Source organism: Carcharhinus amblyrhynchos, chromosome 4, assembly GCF_965287045.1.
Source record: "Carcharhinus amblyrhynchos chromosome 4, sCarAmb.v2.hapA, whole genome shotgun sequence".
Classification (NCBI taxonomy): Eukaryota; Metazoa; Chordata; class Chondrichthyes; order Carcharhiniformes; family Carcharhinidae; genus Carcharhinus; species Carcharhinus amblyrhynchos.
Window position 1 is genome coordinate 25,501,129 of NC_137327.1, and position 14,618 is coordinate 25,515,746.

The following is a 14,618-nucleotide window of genomic DNA, read 5'->3' on the forward strand; positions in this document are numbered from 1 at the left end:
TGTGCAGTACTCGATTGTAAGTTATGTTTTCACCATGTCGGTTTATAATCACATCATAATTCTATGTTAGCATTGCTCAGACATCCTAACATACAGTGGATGTGTGATAATACACCGCATTAGCTAACAGTTAATTAAGTTATGAGATGAACTGTGCTTTGATTGAATGAATTGGCCTGAGACTTCAATGTCTATTCCCCATAGGAGGAGTTCATGAGCACACGGAAAATGACAAGCAATCGTCGTTGCTGAATCAAACATAAACAAATAAAGAGAACAGCAATGTTTGCACACAAATATGATGATGTCTTTACCGATGCAGATAATAAGAGCAGAGGACAATGCTCTCTGGCATTGTTCAGGATTTCAGCGATAATTCCATCTGCTTCCCCGCACTCGACACAAGCATTAAGCAAACCCTGAAACAGAGAAGGTGGCACATATTAATCACAACACCAACATCCATTAATTTTATTTCAGAATATAAACATGATTGGCAGCATTTTTAATTTTCATGCAGTTGTGGCCAGGGCACTAGGTAATAAGTTCCACAGGATATAATTAAGAGACTTCAAGATGAATGATATGATTTCAGGTCTTTTTAATATCCCTCTGCATTTTACCACAGCAACTAACACAAGGAAGAGAATGAGTTTTAATGAGGATGGGAATATACATGCAGATTAAAAGCAACAGGATATAACATAGATATTTGACAACTCTCATCACATGCATAGCAATTGCTTACGTAAGTGCTGTATGACCTATTATTACCATATAAAATGATGCATCAGTAATGGCCCAGATTTGCTGTCAGGTTAACTTTGTTCACTATTAGTTATGCGCAAATGACATAGCAATGTCAGATATAGGGCAGATGCACAGATAAACATCGATTTCCAAATTCCATCGCTGCCTCCCCCCTTTCAAAGATATTCTTTATTCTTACCAATGACTTGACTCAAGCAACCATGGAATCATACAGGAGTTACTGAATTCTACTCGAGAAAGAAATCTCTTGCTGAAAGTCATGCCAGTTGTTTCTATTGTATATCTGAGTTTGCAATGCTGAAACAAACACATGATTGCTGAGGGATTTATGCTAATCAGGTGATATCCACAGTCCCTCTCTACTAACCACATCCTGACAAGAATGCACAAGGTAAACATTTATTTTGCTATTTTTCTTTTAGCTTTCTCTTCAGGTTATCTATAGTTTCTCCTTAACTTTTTTTATTTCATGCAACAGTATTCATCCTCTCCATATCACCAGGAAATATTGCTGACTCTTCTTCATTTAAAATCTATTTTGGTTCATCTCTCCAGAATAAAAGATTAATAATCCTCCCTTCACATCATCTTCCTCGCAAATGAATAAGATTTTGTTTGCCCCGAAATTCTTTTAAGCACTTTTCACACCTTTATTCTCATTTCTTGACCAGTGGCAGCCTTCCATGCATTAGTGCTGTGGTGGCTTCACTCAGTGTTAGGCATCATCTGATGTGGTTCAAGAGTCCCACTCTGGTATGGCAGTCTGTGCCACCTTTGCTGCAGAGAAAGACAATGACCTGCGCAGATGCAGAATTTACTGACCTGTTTTCTGCTTCCCTCTTCTAAGGCCCCTTCCAAATAAATCAGCCTCCAGAGGTAACAGCGGGATACACGGTAATATTTGTAACTGTCTCCCAGTTGACAATAGCAATGACGCCAGCTTCATATCTTGCTTGCAGGTGTCCTTGGAGCCCAGCAGCAGTTCACTGACAGAAGGTCTTCGGATAAATGGCTGTCACCTATCCAGTGAACATGGCCAAGCCAGCCCAAGTGTAATGAGTGCACGTTGATGGAATTGGCACTCTTCAAGACCTCTGAGCTGTTGACTCTATCCCTCCAAAACGCATCCTTAATCTTGATACATCTTCAAATACAGAACTTTTTAATTACCAATCCTCAGGATGGGGGGCTCAATTTCACTCTCCACCTTTCAAAATGACAGCATCCTAATTTCCTCAGTTCTTCCTCATAATTAATTCTTTGCTCTAGGGATTAATATTGTGCCTCTTCTCCACACCCAATGGGGTTGAAATAACTGAACATAGCAGAGTTTCCCTGTGACTTGAGTGGAGGACATTTCCGTCGGCAGCTGCTGTGCAGGTGTTTCCCACGGTTACAGATATCTTTAATAAGGTACCTACTTAATAGGACTCATTAGGTAGTTCTTGTCATGAGCTAAATGAGTAAAACCAACTCAAATTAACTTAGGGACAAATTAAGAGGGGCAGCCCCCCAAAAAGGAAGGGGGGAACGGCCCGAACAGAAACCAAAGTCCAAAGGAAACTTAAAACATTAAATCAAAACGTGATTATAAGGGTCTATAACATACACCAGCCCCTGCGGTGCCCAACGGGCACGGAAGGCGTCAACTGCGCCCGTGGACACCGCGTGCTCCCTCTCCAGGGACACCTGGCCGCGAACGTAGCCGCAGTAGAGAGGCAGGCAGTCGGGATGGACGGCCCCGTCGATCGCCCGCTGCCTTCCCATGGTTACAGAAGGGCTACACAAACAAGTTGAACAAGGGACAAGAGGATAGAAATCTGAGAGCCACAGGAGATAGGCATAACAGCAAGTGTGGATGTTTGAATGTACGGGGGATTCATTGGCAATTCGTTAGTGTAATTAGGTGAGCTTACAGTTGCTGTAATTGGTTAAACACTCCTGTGGGAAACAATTGGAGTAATCAGAATTATTAGTTGGGATTGGATGTTGATTACCTTTGAATAAATGTCCAAATGTCAACTGGTGCATGTTAATTACTTGTAGTTGAACCTAAAAGTATAATTACCACTGTATTCCTTTGTTCTGAAAGTTTGTATGACACCTCATGGAGGCAGACTTCCCTGCTATAGCTTGAATAGAGATTTAAACTTCTGAGAGCTTCATTTGTTCTCTCAAGTGGGATACAGAACAGAATAGTGTTCGCCTTTTCTGCCTCTAACAACATCCACACTATGGCTTGAATTCTTCCCTTAGACTGATGTTCAAAGTCGAACTCAAGGATCATTCTGCCCAGGATTCTTAGAATGACTAATAATATTTATTAATCATAGTGAATCACAGAAACCCTACAGTGCAGAAGGAGGCCATTCGGCCCATCGAGTCACAATTCCACCCAGACCCTACCCCCATATCCCTACATATTTTAACCAGCTAACCTACACATCTATGTTCTAACTTGTACTCAACAGACCCAAAAATATCGCTGAGAAAAGGAACACGCTGTCAAAGTTTTCATCTTGCACTTATCAGGGGAATAACAAATCTCAAAGGGAATAATTTATATTACACGAGAGCAGGATGCTGATTGGTTGGCAAGTGAACTCTGATTGGTAGTGATGTTGCCATGGGGAATGCACCAGGGAACAGTTGACTGCCAAGCTTTTGGTTAAATTCAAACCAACAAAATGGACTGCAATTGGTCAAGACTTTGCCATGGCTTGATGGCAACACCCTATTAGTGAGGAGCACCAATTGTACTGCTACTGCCTATTAGCAGTATGCAATGGTTAGTTTCACCTGTTGCTGAAATATTTGAGACATATCATTCATCCAGGGTAATCTGAGGCAGAAGTGTAAAGTTTATTTATTAGTCACAAGTAAGGCTTACACTAACACTGCAATGAAGTTACCGCAAAATTCCTCTAGTCACCACAGTCTAGTGCCTGTTCAGGTCAATCTTTCAGACTGAAGGAGAAAACCAGAGCACCCAGAGGGAACACACGCAGACATGGGTAGAATGTGCAAACTCCACACAGACAGTGACCCAAGCCGAGAATCGAACCCGGGTCCCTGGCTCTATGAAGCAGCAGTGCTAACCACTGTGCTACCATGCCACGCCTAATGGGCACTTTTCAGGACTGAAGATAATTACCATAGGAATATTCCTGAGTTTGCACAATAATGACCTGACAGGAGGAGTAGCCTTTCAAGCTATAATGGACGTTCTGTTTATCACACAAATGAATAATGTGGGATATGATTTCCAGTGCCAGTGTGATACCAGGTATGTAGACTGTACGTCCCTGTGGCTGGTGGATCATTTCAAACAGCGCACCCCTTTGGGTTGGGCTATGGGCAAAGTACTGACCATGCTCAATGAGCCCATGCTTGCAAAATTCAAAAGAGTGTCCAACATTAGATATGATTCCATGATTGAACAATCTCAACTGTGCTAATTACACTAAAAATCAATTTAATATGATCAGTCAGGCTCACGTATACATGCTAGAAACTATATATATTCACACACAAAGCTCTGTCCATTGCAAACTAAAATAACATGTCCACACATTGCACCTTTTTTCAACTGAAATAAGCTTGTGGGACAGCCATTTGCTGGTTTATTCCCCATCGGAATGCCTTGACCAGAATCAACTTGCCCAGTATGAATTTAAACAAAAGCTTGGCAGTAAAGTGTTCCTCAGCATTTTCCATGGCAACACCGCTACCAAGTCCACTTGTTAACCAATAAGCACCTTTTTCTCATGGAGTATAAATTATTGACCCCTTTGAGATTTGGAATTCTTGTCTCTGTGCTGATGAGTGCAAGAAGAAAAGCTTCAGTAAAATGTTGCTTTTTTCAGCAATACTCAGGTTCAGCATTACAGGTGACTATATGACCTAGAAATATAATTAGGCATTCTTTCCATGTTATTAATTACTGCTTCACTGTGATCTGACACATTAAATGCCAAAATCTACTATCTCATTCATATGTCTCTGTTTCAGCTTCACACATTTCATCATCCTATGCAGTGATCAATACTGAATTTCATTTGCCATCCATTTCCCAATTACAGATTTTATCTGACTTCTTTTGTAAATGACTGGCTGACTCGTCTATACTCAACAACCATCTGATCCCAACTGACACAAAGGAGCGATTGTGAACCCACTGCCCTCCCCCACCGATGGCTGCAGAAAGGCAACAGGCCCCTGCCCCCATTCACCGCACCCCTGGCACTGCACAGTGCCAGAGTGGCACTGCCTGTGGGCCTCCCCCCTTTGCTCTCAGCCTCCTCAGGGGGGCCTCAATGGTCTCCAGTTCCACTGGCGAAGTCAAGTCAACCGCTCCCCATTCATAGAGGCCACGTCTATTCCTCGTCGGTGAGAACCTTTCCTGGCGAGGGCATAAAGGGGGATGGGCCCGGCCGATTGAGCGCCAGGCTCACTAAGCAGATGTAAAACAGCATTATAATAAATTAACATGCATTAACCTGTGTCCCGTCCATTTCCGGCAAGAGGCTGACCACGCCAGAAATCCGCGCTCAGAAAATGACACCGGCCGCGAAAACCAGCATCAATCACGCCTAAGTGTTTTATGCCCCACTTTATCACCGCATTGCACCTGAAAATGGGCACAAAGCGATGGCAAATCCACCCCAAAATGCTGGAAAATCTCAGTAGGTCTGACAGCATGTGTGGAGAGAATAGAGCCAACGTTTCGAGTCTAAATGACCTTTTGTCAGAACTCACAAATATCAAACGTGCCTACCACTCTGTCACCCGCCCACAATTTGGCAAATCAGAGCACAAGGCTGTGCTCCTGCTCCCGGCTTACAAACAAAAACTGAAGTGGGAGAATCCATCAAAGAAAGTCGTGCGATGCTGGTCTGAGGAATCGGATGATCTCCGATGGGACTGCTTTGAAATCAGTAAACTGGTCAGTATTTAAAACTCAGCGACTAATCTGGACAAGTACGTCACTACAGTAACTTACTTTATTAGTAAGTGTATAAGAACATAGGAACCAGGAGCTGGGGTAGGCTATCTGGCCCCTCGAGCCTGCTCCACCATGCAATAAGATCTTGGCTGATCATTTCGTGGACTCAGCTCCACTTACCCACCCACTCACCATAACCTTGAATTCCTTTACTGTTCAAAAATTTATTTATCTTTGCCTTAAAAACATTCAATGAGGCAACCTCAACTGCTTCACTGGGCAGGGAATTCCATAGATTCACAATCCTTTGTGTGAAGAAATTCCTCCTCAACTCAGTTCTAAATCTGCTTATTTTGAGGCTAGTTTCACCTGCTGGTGGAAACAACTTCCCTGCTTCTATCTTACCTATTCCTTTCATAATCTTAATATGTTTCTATAAGATCTCCCCTCATTCTTCTGAAGTCCAATGAGTATAGCCCCAGTCTACTCAGTCTCATAAGCCAACCCTCTCAACTCCGGAATCAACCTAGTGAATCTCCTCTGCAACCCCTCCAGTGCCAGTATATCCTTTCTCAAGTACTCCAGATGTGGCCTCACTAGCACCTTATACAGCTGCAAAATAATCTCACTGTTTTTAAACTTCATCCTTCTTCTAATAAAGGACAAAATTCCATTTGCCTTCTTAATGACCTGCTGCACCTGCAAACCAATTCCTTGAGATTCCTGCACAAGGACACCCAGGTCCCTCTGCACAGCAGCATGCTGCAATTTTTTTACCATTTAAATAATACTCCATTTTGCTGTTATTTCTACCAACATTGTACTCCATCTGCCAGATCCTCGCACACTCATTTAGACTATCTATATCCCTTTGCAGACTTTCAGCGCCCTTTGCTCTGCCACCCATCTTTGTGTTATCTGCGAATTTTGACACACTAGACTTGGTCCCCAGCTTCAAATCGTCCATATAAATCGTAAACAATTGTGGTCCCAACATTGATCCCTGAGGCACACCACTAGTCACTGACCGCCAACCAGAAAAACACCCATCTACCCCCAGTCTTTGCTTTCTGTTAGTTCACCATTCCTCTATCCATGCTAATACGTTACCCATAACACCCTGCACCTTTATCTTACGTAGCAGTCTTTGGTGCGGCACCTTGTTAAATATGTAAAAGACTGTGCACCAAAGAATCAAATCTGTGTATTTCCCAACTGGAAACCATGGATGAACAGAGATAGCTACCGCTTGCTGAAGTCCATGTCTGAGATGTTCAAGTCAGGTAACACTGACCTACACAAGAAAGCCAGATACGATGTACAGAGATCCATCAAAGATGCCAAAAAACTGGAGTCCCAGGCTGGATACATGGACTCCCACTGACTATGGCAAAGTCTGCAAGATACAACAGGCTACAAGACGAAGGCAAGTAAAATCGCTGGCTCCAATACACCCCTCCCCAATGAGCCCAACGCTTTCTATGCCCATTTTGAGCAAGAGGTCAGTGAGAGCACACCCTCCACCCAGAAAGAACCTGTATCCGAGGTCACCATTGCAGACATCACAGCAGCTTTCTCAAGTCAACCCATGGAAAGAGACTGGCCCAGACGGGTTACCCAGATGAGCACTCAGATCCTGCGCGAATCAGCTGGCAGGGGTATTCGCAGACATCTTCAACGTCTCTTTGCAACAATCTGAGGTCCCTAACTGCTTCAGGAAGATGACCATCATCCTGTACCAAAGGAAAGCCAAGCAGCGTGCCAAAATCGTCTGGTGGCTCCACATCCATCATTCTGAAGTACTTCGAAAAGTTACTAATGGCATGAATCAATTCCAGTCTCCTGGACTACCTGGATCTACTACAGTTTGCCTACCACCACAACAGGTCCACAGCAGACGCCATCTGCCTGGCCCTGCACTCAACTCTGGAACAGCTAGACTACAAAGACATCTATGTCAGACTCCTGTTTATTGACTACAGCTCAGCCTTCAACACCATTATTCCTACAAAACTCATCTCCAAATTCCGTGGCCTGGGGCTTGCTCGGTTCCTCCCTCTGTGACTGGGTCCTGAACTTCTTAACTCACAGACCACAATCAGTAAGGATAGGCAACAACACCTCCTCCACAATCATCCTCAACTCCAGTGCCCCGAAGGCTGTGTCCTCAGCTCTTCACTACACTCCTCATACAACTATGATTGTGTGGCCAAATTCCCCTCCAATTCAATTTTCAAGTTTGCTGATCACACCACTGTAGTGGGTTGGATCGCAAACAATGACGAGGCATAGAGAATCTGGTGAACTGGTGTAATGACAATAATCTCTTCCTCAATGTCAACAAAACAAATGAGATAGTCATCAACTTCAGGATGCATAGTGGAGTACATGCCCCTGTCTATGTCAATGGGGACGAAGTGGAAATGGTTGAGAACTTCAAGTTTCTAGGTGCCTAGATCACCAATCTGTCCTGGTCCCCCCCATGCTGTTAAGAAAGCTCACCAACACCTCTACTTTCTCAGGAGGCAAAGGAAATTTGGCTTGTCCACTGTGACTCTCACCAACGTTTACAGATGCATCATTTCCGGTTGTATCACAGCTTGGTATGGCTCCTGCTCTGTCCAAGATCGCAAGAAACTACAAAGGGTCGTGAATGAAGCCCAGTCCATCATTCAAACCAGTCTCCCATCCATTGACTCCGTCTACAGTTCCTGTTGCCTTGGAAAAGCAGCCAGCATTATCAAGGACCCCACGCACCCCAGGCATACTCTCTTCCACCTTCTTCCATCGGGAAAAAGATAGAAAAGGTCTGAGGGCACACACCAACTGACTCAAGAACAGCTTCTTCCCTGCTGCCATCAGAGTTTGGAATGGACTTACCTTGCATTAAGTTGATCTTTCTCTACACCCTAGCTATGACTGTAACACTACATTCTGCACTCTCTCTTTTCCTTCTCTATGAACGGTTTGCTTTATCTGTGTAGCAAGCAAGAAACAACGCTTTTATCTGTATACTAATACATGTGACAATAACAAATCAAAATCACATCCCATAAATGAATTTTAAAAGAATAGTTGGGTTTTTACAGTGACCTGATTAGGTTCAGTCACTTTGTTTATTTCCAGGTTTTTATTTCTCGATTTTGGTTTGACCGAATTAAAATTTTCAGCTTGGCTGACATCCACTGGAACAACATGAAACATAATCCTGTCAGTTTGCAAGGCACTGTCTCAAGTGCTGCAATCTCAGCGGCACGGACTGCTGAAGCCTCTCTTTTCTGTAACCTTTCTGGCTAAGATCAAGTGTAGGATCAAGCTTGTGATCAGGTGAAATGCCTGCTCTTGTCACCTTGAATCTAGTTTGTCTCTTTTGTGGGCAGCATGAATTAGATTCAATTTGAACTTGAACTGGTCTTTGGAACAAGCAAGGAGATGGATGAAGGGCTTGCCCAGTTCACTCCGTGCATTGGCTTTGTAACTCTGAGAAAGGAATCTTTTTTTTTTGGAAATAAGCCTTGCCAACGAGGCCACATCCAATATCAATTTGAATTAACATTTTAGAAAGAAATTACAGGATGTGGATGTCGCTGGCCAGGATGGCATTTATTGCCCATCCCCAGTTACCCTTCAGAAGGCAAGCCGCCTACTTGAATTGCTGCAGTCCCTGTGGTGTAGGTACACCCACTGTTATGGAAGGAGTTCCAGGATTTTGACTCAGTGTCTGTGAAGGAATGGCGGTATATTTTCAAGTCTGGACAGTGAGTGACTTGGAAAGGAATGGAACTTATCAGAAAGGAAAATGATCCAATGATATGACTTTTTTTCCCTACTGCATGTTCTGTTGTGCAGCATACATTTCCTCATTCTAAACAGGACAATAATGATCATAAATGGATTTCTTACCCTGAAGAACTGCAAGGTAATGCCAAAGGGAATCACTAATTCCTTTGAGTAGTCATTCCGCTGTAAACAGATAAAGAATAATAGTCTTCAACTCATGGGAACTGAAACAAAGGCAGTTAATATAAACACCATAACCATTACTCACTTCATCTAGAATCTACAAATCTTTAACAAAACTACAAAGCTTGTTACATTAGATTAATAATCCACTGTAAAAGGTATCCTACAAATTACCACTATTCAAATATTGCCATCATTTCCATAAATAAGATTTTTCAAAGTTTTAAATGTCACTCAGTCCCACTCCCCCTATATGTATAACAAGATGCAATTATGGTATTAAAATTGTTTAGAGAAACTGCTTTACATTTTAAAATGGCTCCAAGCTACCAGATAGAATTTTGGATTTCAGACTCTGTCTGCTCTTGCAAAAGGCAATCCTTGATTGATTCAGGGTGGTCTTGTCCAGGAGAATGTGACATTTTGTTGACACCTCACCACAAGAATGTGCCCTGTCCAGGACAAAAGCCAAGAACTCCAGGTGGGAGAAGGGCCTTCAATGCCTTACCGGGGAGAGAACTTGGCATTTTGAACAGGTCACATCATAACAGTGGCCATTCTAGCTCCTGCAGCAAGCATTGAAAAAGGTAGGAAGCTGAGGAAACCCACACCTTCAGAGAAGCAGACAAGAGCATCAATCCAGGGAGAGAGGGAATGACACCCAGGTATGGTTAATGGTATGCTGTAAATAACTAGCTAAAAGAGCCATACTTGCAGAACTGGGAGCAAGGAACCTTCTCTCCATTCTGTAAACCTTATTCCATCTACAAAGCTTACCCATTAAAGCAACCTCTGGCAGTTCAACAGTGGAAGTTATCAGAGCTGCAGAGACAACTCCACAAGCTCATGAACTTCATGTCAAATAACATAGCATCCCAACTTCAAAACATATCAGGCCTGCGCCAAACATGGACTAAACTTGATTTATGTTTATGAGCCTTTTTTTATCTTCATTTGTAACTAATCCTTGTGCATTTATATGTCAGGAACTTGATCTTTTCTTAAGTAACTTCCGAAGAATAGTGTGAAATAAATTAACTTCTTCCTTTTGGAATAAAAAAAGCTTGGTCATGGATTATTTTTAATTGAATTAATCACTCCAGGGATAAATATACAATTCATTAACAAATATATTGTTCACAGGTGACTCTTGGGAAACACCTTTAGAAGAATCTGTAACAGGATTCATTGCACTTAGATAGAATTAATGTTCCAATTTGAAAGACAAGAAAAGTCTGAGGGATAGCATTTTTGTTCAAATATATAACAACTTGCATTTATATAGCACCTTTAATGTAATAAAGTATCCCAAGGTACATTGCAGGAACATCAGGAAACAAGTATGAATGACACAGTGCTGCGAAGGCAGTGACACAGTGGTAATGTCACTAGACTAGTCATCCAGATGCCCCGAATAATTCTCTTGGGTTCAAATCCCGCCATGGCAGCTGGTGGAATTTCAATTCAATTAATAAATCTGGGATTGAAAACCGGTCTCAGTAATAGTGACCGTGAAACTATCATCGATTATCCCAAAATCCGATCTGGTTCACGACAGTTCCTCATAGGGAAGGGAGTCTGCCATCCTCCGCCCAGTCTGGTTGACATGTGAATCTAGAGACAGCAATATGGCTGACTCTTAACTTCCCTCTGAAATGGCCCGATACGTTACTCACTAGAAGAGCAATTAGGATGGCCAACAAATATTGGCCTTGTCAATGACGTCCATGAAAGAAAAAAATTACAAAAAAAACGCAAGGAGATATTGGGTGGAATTTTACCGGCACGTCTGCCCCAAGTTTCACACAATCCCGCCCAAAGCCAATGGAGAATGTTGTTCTCCGAGTCTCAGCTATCCCCGGAATCAGGGTGGGCGTGCCGGTAAAATTCCGGCCGTTCAGTCAGATCAATTTCTTGGTCAAAGAAGCGTTAAGGTGTGTCTTAAAGAGAGAAAGTGAGGTAGAGATGCAGAGAGGTTTAGGGAGGAGATCCCAGAGCTTGGGGCCTGGGAACTCAGAGGAAATCCACGCAGACACGGGGAGAACAGGCAAACTCAGCATCGAGTTATCTGAGGCCAGAATCGAACCCAGGTCTCCAGCACTGTGGGGCAGCAGTGCTAACCACTGTGCTGCCGTGGTGTTGCCAATTACCTTAAATCGGTGGCCCCATGCTCTCATTAATTGTACTTCATGAACTGTTTTGGATCTATACACATAAGTATAACTGATGAGTGTTAGCTCATTACTGTGTAATTCTCAGCACCACACTTACCAGTTCCATATTTGTAAAGTGAAAGAAGGTCTCACATTCCAAAGTTGTCTTTAGTCTGTTTTTGCAAATCCTGAACAGCAATCGGGGAGGAAGTGCCACCAGAATTCTGAGCAGACCCAAAAAAAAGGCAAAAATCTATATGAAATTAACAGCATGCATCCTCCCTTACATAAAAAATATTGCATGGACTTTGCTGTGAAGTGCCAATGTGGGTGTTTCTACTGTTATCCTGCCACAGCTGCCGACACTTGCTGTCCAGCCTCAGGGGCAAAGAACCACCTCGAGATTAGCCGGTATCTTTGCATCATATCCAGCAATGGGAACACACCCCAGTGGCAGCTCAGAGTAACTATTAAAGGGATAAAAACATCCTTGAAATTTTAAAAAGCACACCCAATACCTCACAGGCAGAGTCAGGGCTGCCAACTCTGGCTGGGCATATTCCAGGCGGCGTTGGCAGGAGTGACAATCCCACGCAGACTAGTTCAGCTGAACAGCCTCGCTCCGTGCTGTATATTTTACACAGATCAATGTAATACACGGGAGACTGACAGCCACAAAGATACAGACGAAAGCAGCTACACAGCTCTACCCCACCAAGCTTCTCCATCGAGCGGGTCATAGAATCCCTGCAGTGCAGAAGGAGGCCACTCAGCCCATCGAGCTGCACCAGGCCCTATCCCCTACTATTAAGGGGCAACTTAGCATGGCCAATCAATCTAACCTATACATGTTTCGAACAGTGGGAGGAAACCAGGGCACCCAGAGGAAACCCACGCAGACACGGGGAGAATGTACAAACTCCACACAGATGCCTGGTATCAAGTCACGTTCTGTTGACTGGGTCACGCTGACATTAAGTCAGCGTGACTCTGAATAACAGGGAGTGAACCTGTCTCCATCAAATTCTGGTCAATACCGAGCCTCTCCAATTCCCTCCCCTGCCAGCTGCTCTGGAGGATGGAAATCTACAGTGTATCAGTGCGCAGCAATTCAACCCGACACTAATTAATATTAATATAGCATTAATAAATCACCGTGCCAGCATCCAGCCAGGCTCAGCCAAGCCTAACCTCAGCTCACCATCAGCGCTCTTTCCTCCAGCCCTGTCGCCAGAATGGGCATCGCACCAACTGAATGGAGCACGGATCACATGGTCTGTAGGCCCTTCACATACCTTCACCCAGTGGCCTCTGCAGATTCTGAGTCAGGTCTTTCCCCGAGTGGAAGAGTAGGTTCCTGGCCTAGGCAAGGTCAGCTGGTTCCTGAATACAGGCTGTGATTGGTTGAAAGCTAGTCCCTGACATAAGATAGGTCAGGTGGAAGCACGAGCTGTGATTGGCTAGCAATTGGTCCTGGCCATCTGGAGGGTCAGCTGGTACCCAAGCACGGGCTGTGGTTGGCTGACAATCCACTTTCCTCCCACAGTCCGAAAGATGTTCTGGTTGGGTATATTGGCCATGCTAAATTCTCCCTCAGTGTATCCGAACAGGTGCCAGACTATGGCGACTAGTGGATTTTCACAGTAACTTCATTGCAGTGTTAATGTGACGCTAATAAATAAACTTAAACTTAACAATTGGTCCTGGCCATTTGGAGGGTCAGGTGCTACCCAAGCATGGGCTATGATTGGCTCACAATTGGTCCTGGCCATCTGGAGGGTCAGGTGCTACCCAAGCATGGGCTATGATTGGCTCACAATTGGTCCTGGCCATCTGGAGGGTCAGGTGGTACTAAGGCAAGGGCTGTGTCTGACTGGCGGATGGTGATGGCTGCCGTTGCCAGGAGCTGACATGCTCCCAAAATGCTTTGTTTGGCTGTGGCAGATTAAGGCCATATTCTGGGGCAGACCTGGCCATTCCGGTAGGGTTGGCTATCCTACATATAGATATTCACAGTTGTAGTATATGATTGAGAGGTTGGTGAGCAAATCATAAAAGAAACTCTCAAGCAGTTTATAACTTCTGACATCAGAAATGGGCCCCAGCAGTGTGCTCCACAATATTTACTTTGATTTTTAAAACAAGGCATCGAAAGCGCAACAAATTTAAAAAGAAACACATGTTTTCACTGTAGTCTGGCGATGTTACTGAACTGTTAGCAGGAATGGGCTAGAGGGAGTGAGACCTGAGTGAGCAGCAATCAGCACAATAGTGATCATCTTACTGTGAGCCACAGAAACATCAAGCAGGTACAGTTTAGGGCATTTAAGGAAATGTTATTGAACACAACTTCAGACTTTATCAGAGGAAATCACATATTTTCAAAGCAAGCAATAACTGGTTAAAAAAGTACAAATGTGTGCTTAAATTAGGAATACCCTGGATAGCTAAGAGTAAATATGAACTTATGACTTAGGAGCAGAAATCAGCCACTCGGCCCCTCTTACAAAAACAGGCCCCTTGAGCCTTCTCCACCATTTGATAAGATCATGACTGTTCCGTTTGTGGCCTCAACTCTACCTCTTTGTCTGTCCCTTTGAATCCCTTGTTAATTAAGAATCTATCTAACTCAGCCGTAAAAATATTCAGTGGCCCTGGGGAGGGGAGTTCCACAGATTTTCTGAACTTCTGTGAAAAACATTTCTCTTCACCTCCATCATAAATGGGGCTCCCCTTGCTTGTAAACTATGTCCCCTCGTTCTATTTTTTCCCCACAGGGGAAACAT

The 14,618-nt window shown here is 43.7% G+C and overlaps 1 protein-coding gene across 1 annotated transcript in view; it reads right to left on the reverse strand.

Annotated features, from left to right (window-relative positions):
- The window catches only part of fanca (FA complementation group A), a 101,947-nt gene that overhangs the window by 15,028 nt on the left and 72,301 nt on the right, over positions 1-14,618 (reverse strand). Inside the window, exons 33-35 of the mRNA XM_080186869.1 lie at positions 11,951-12,056; positions 9,620-9,679; positions 315-419 (exon numbers count right to left, since the gene is read on the reverse strand). Of these exons, the coding sequence (XP_080042995.1) occupies positions 315-419; positions 9,620-9,679; positions 11,951-12,056 (271 nt within the window). The remainder of the gene's footprint in view (positions 1-314; positions 420-9,619; positions 9,680-11,950; positions 12,057-14,618) is intronic.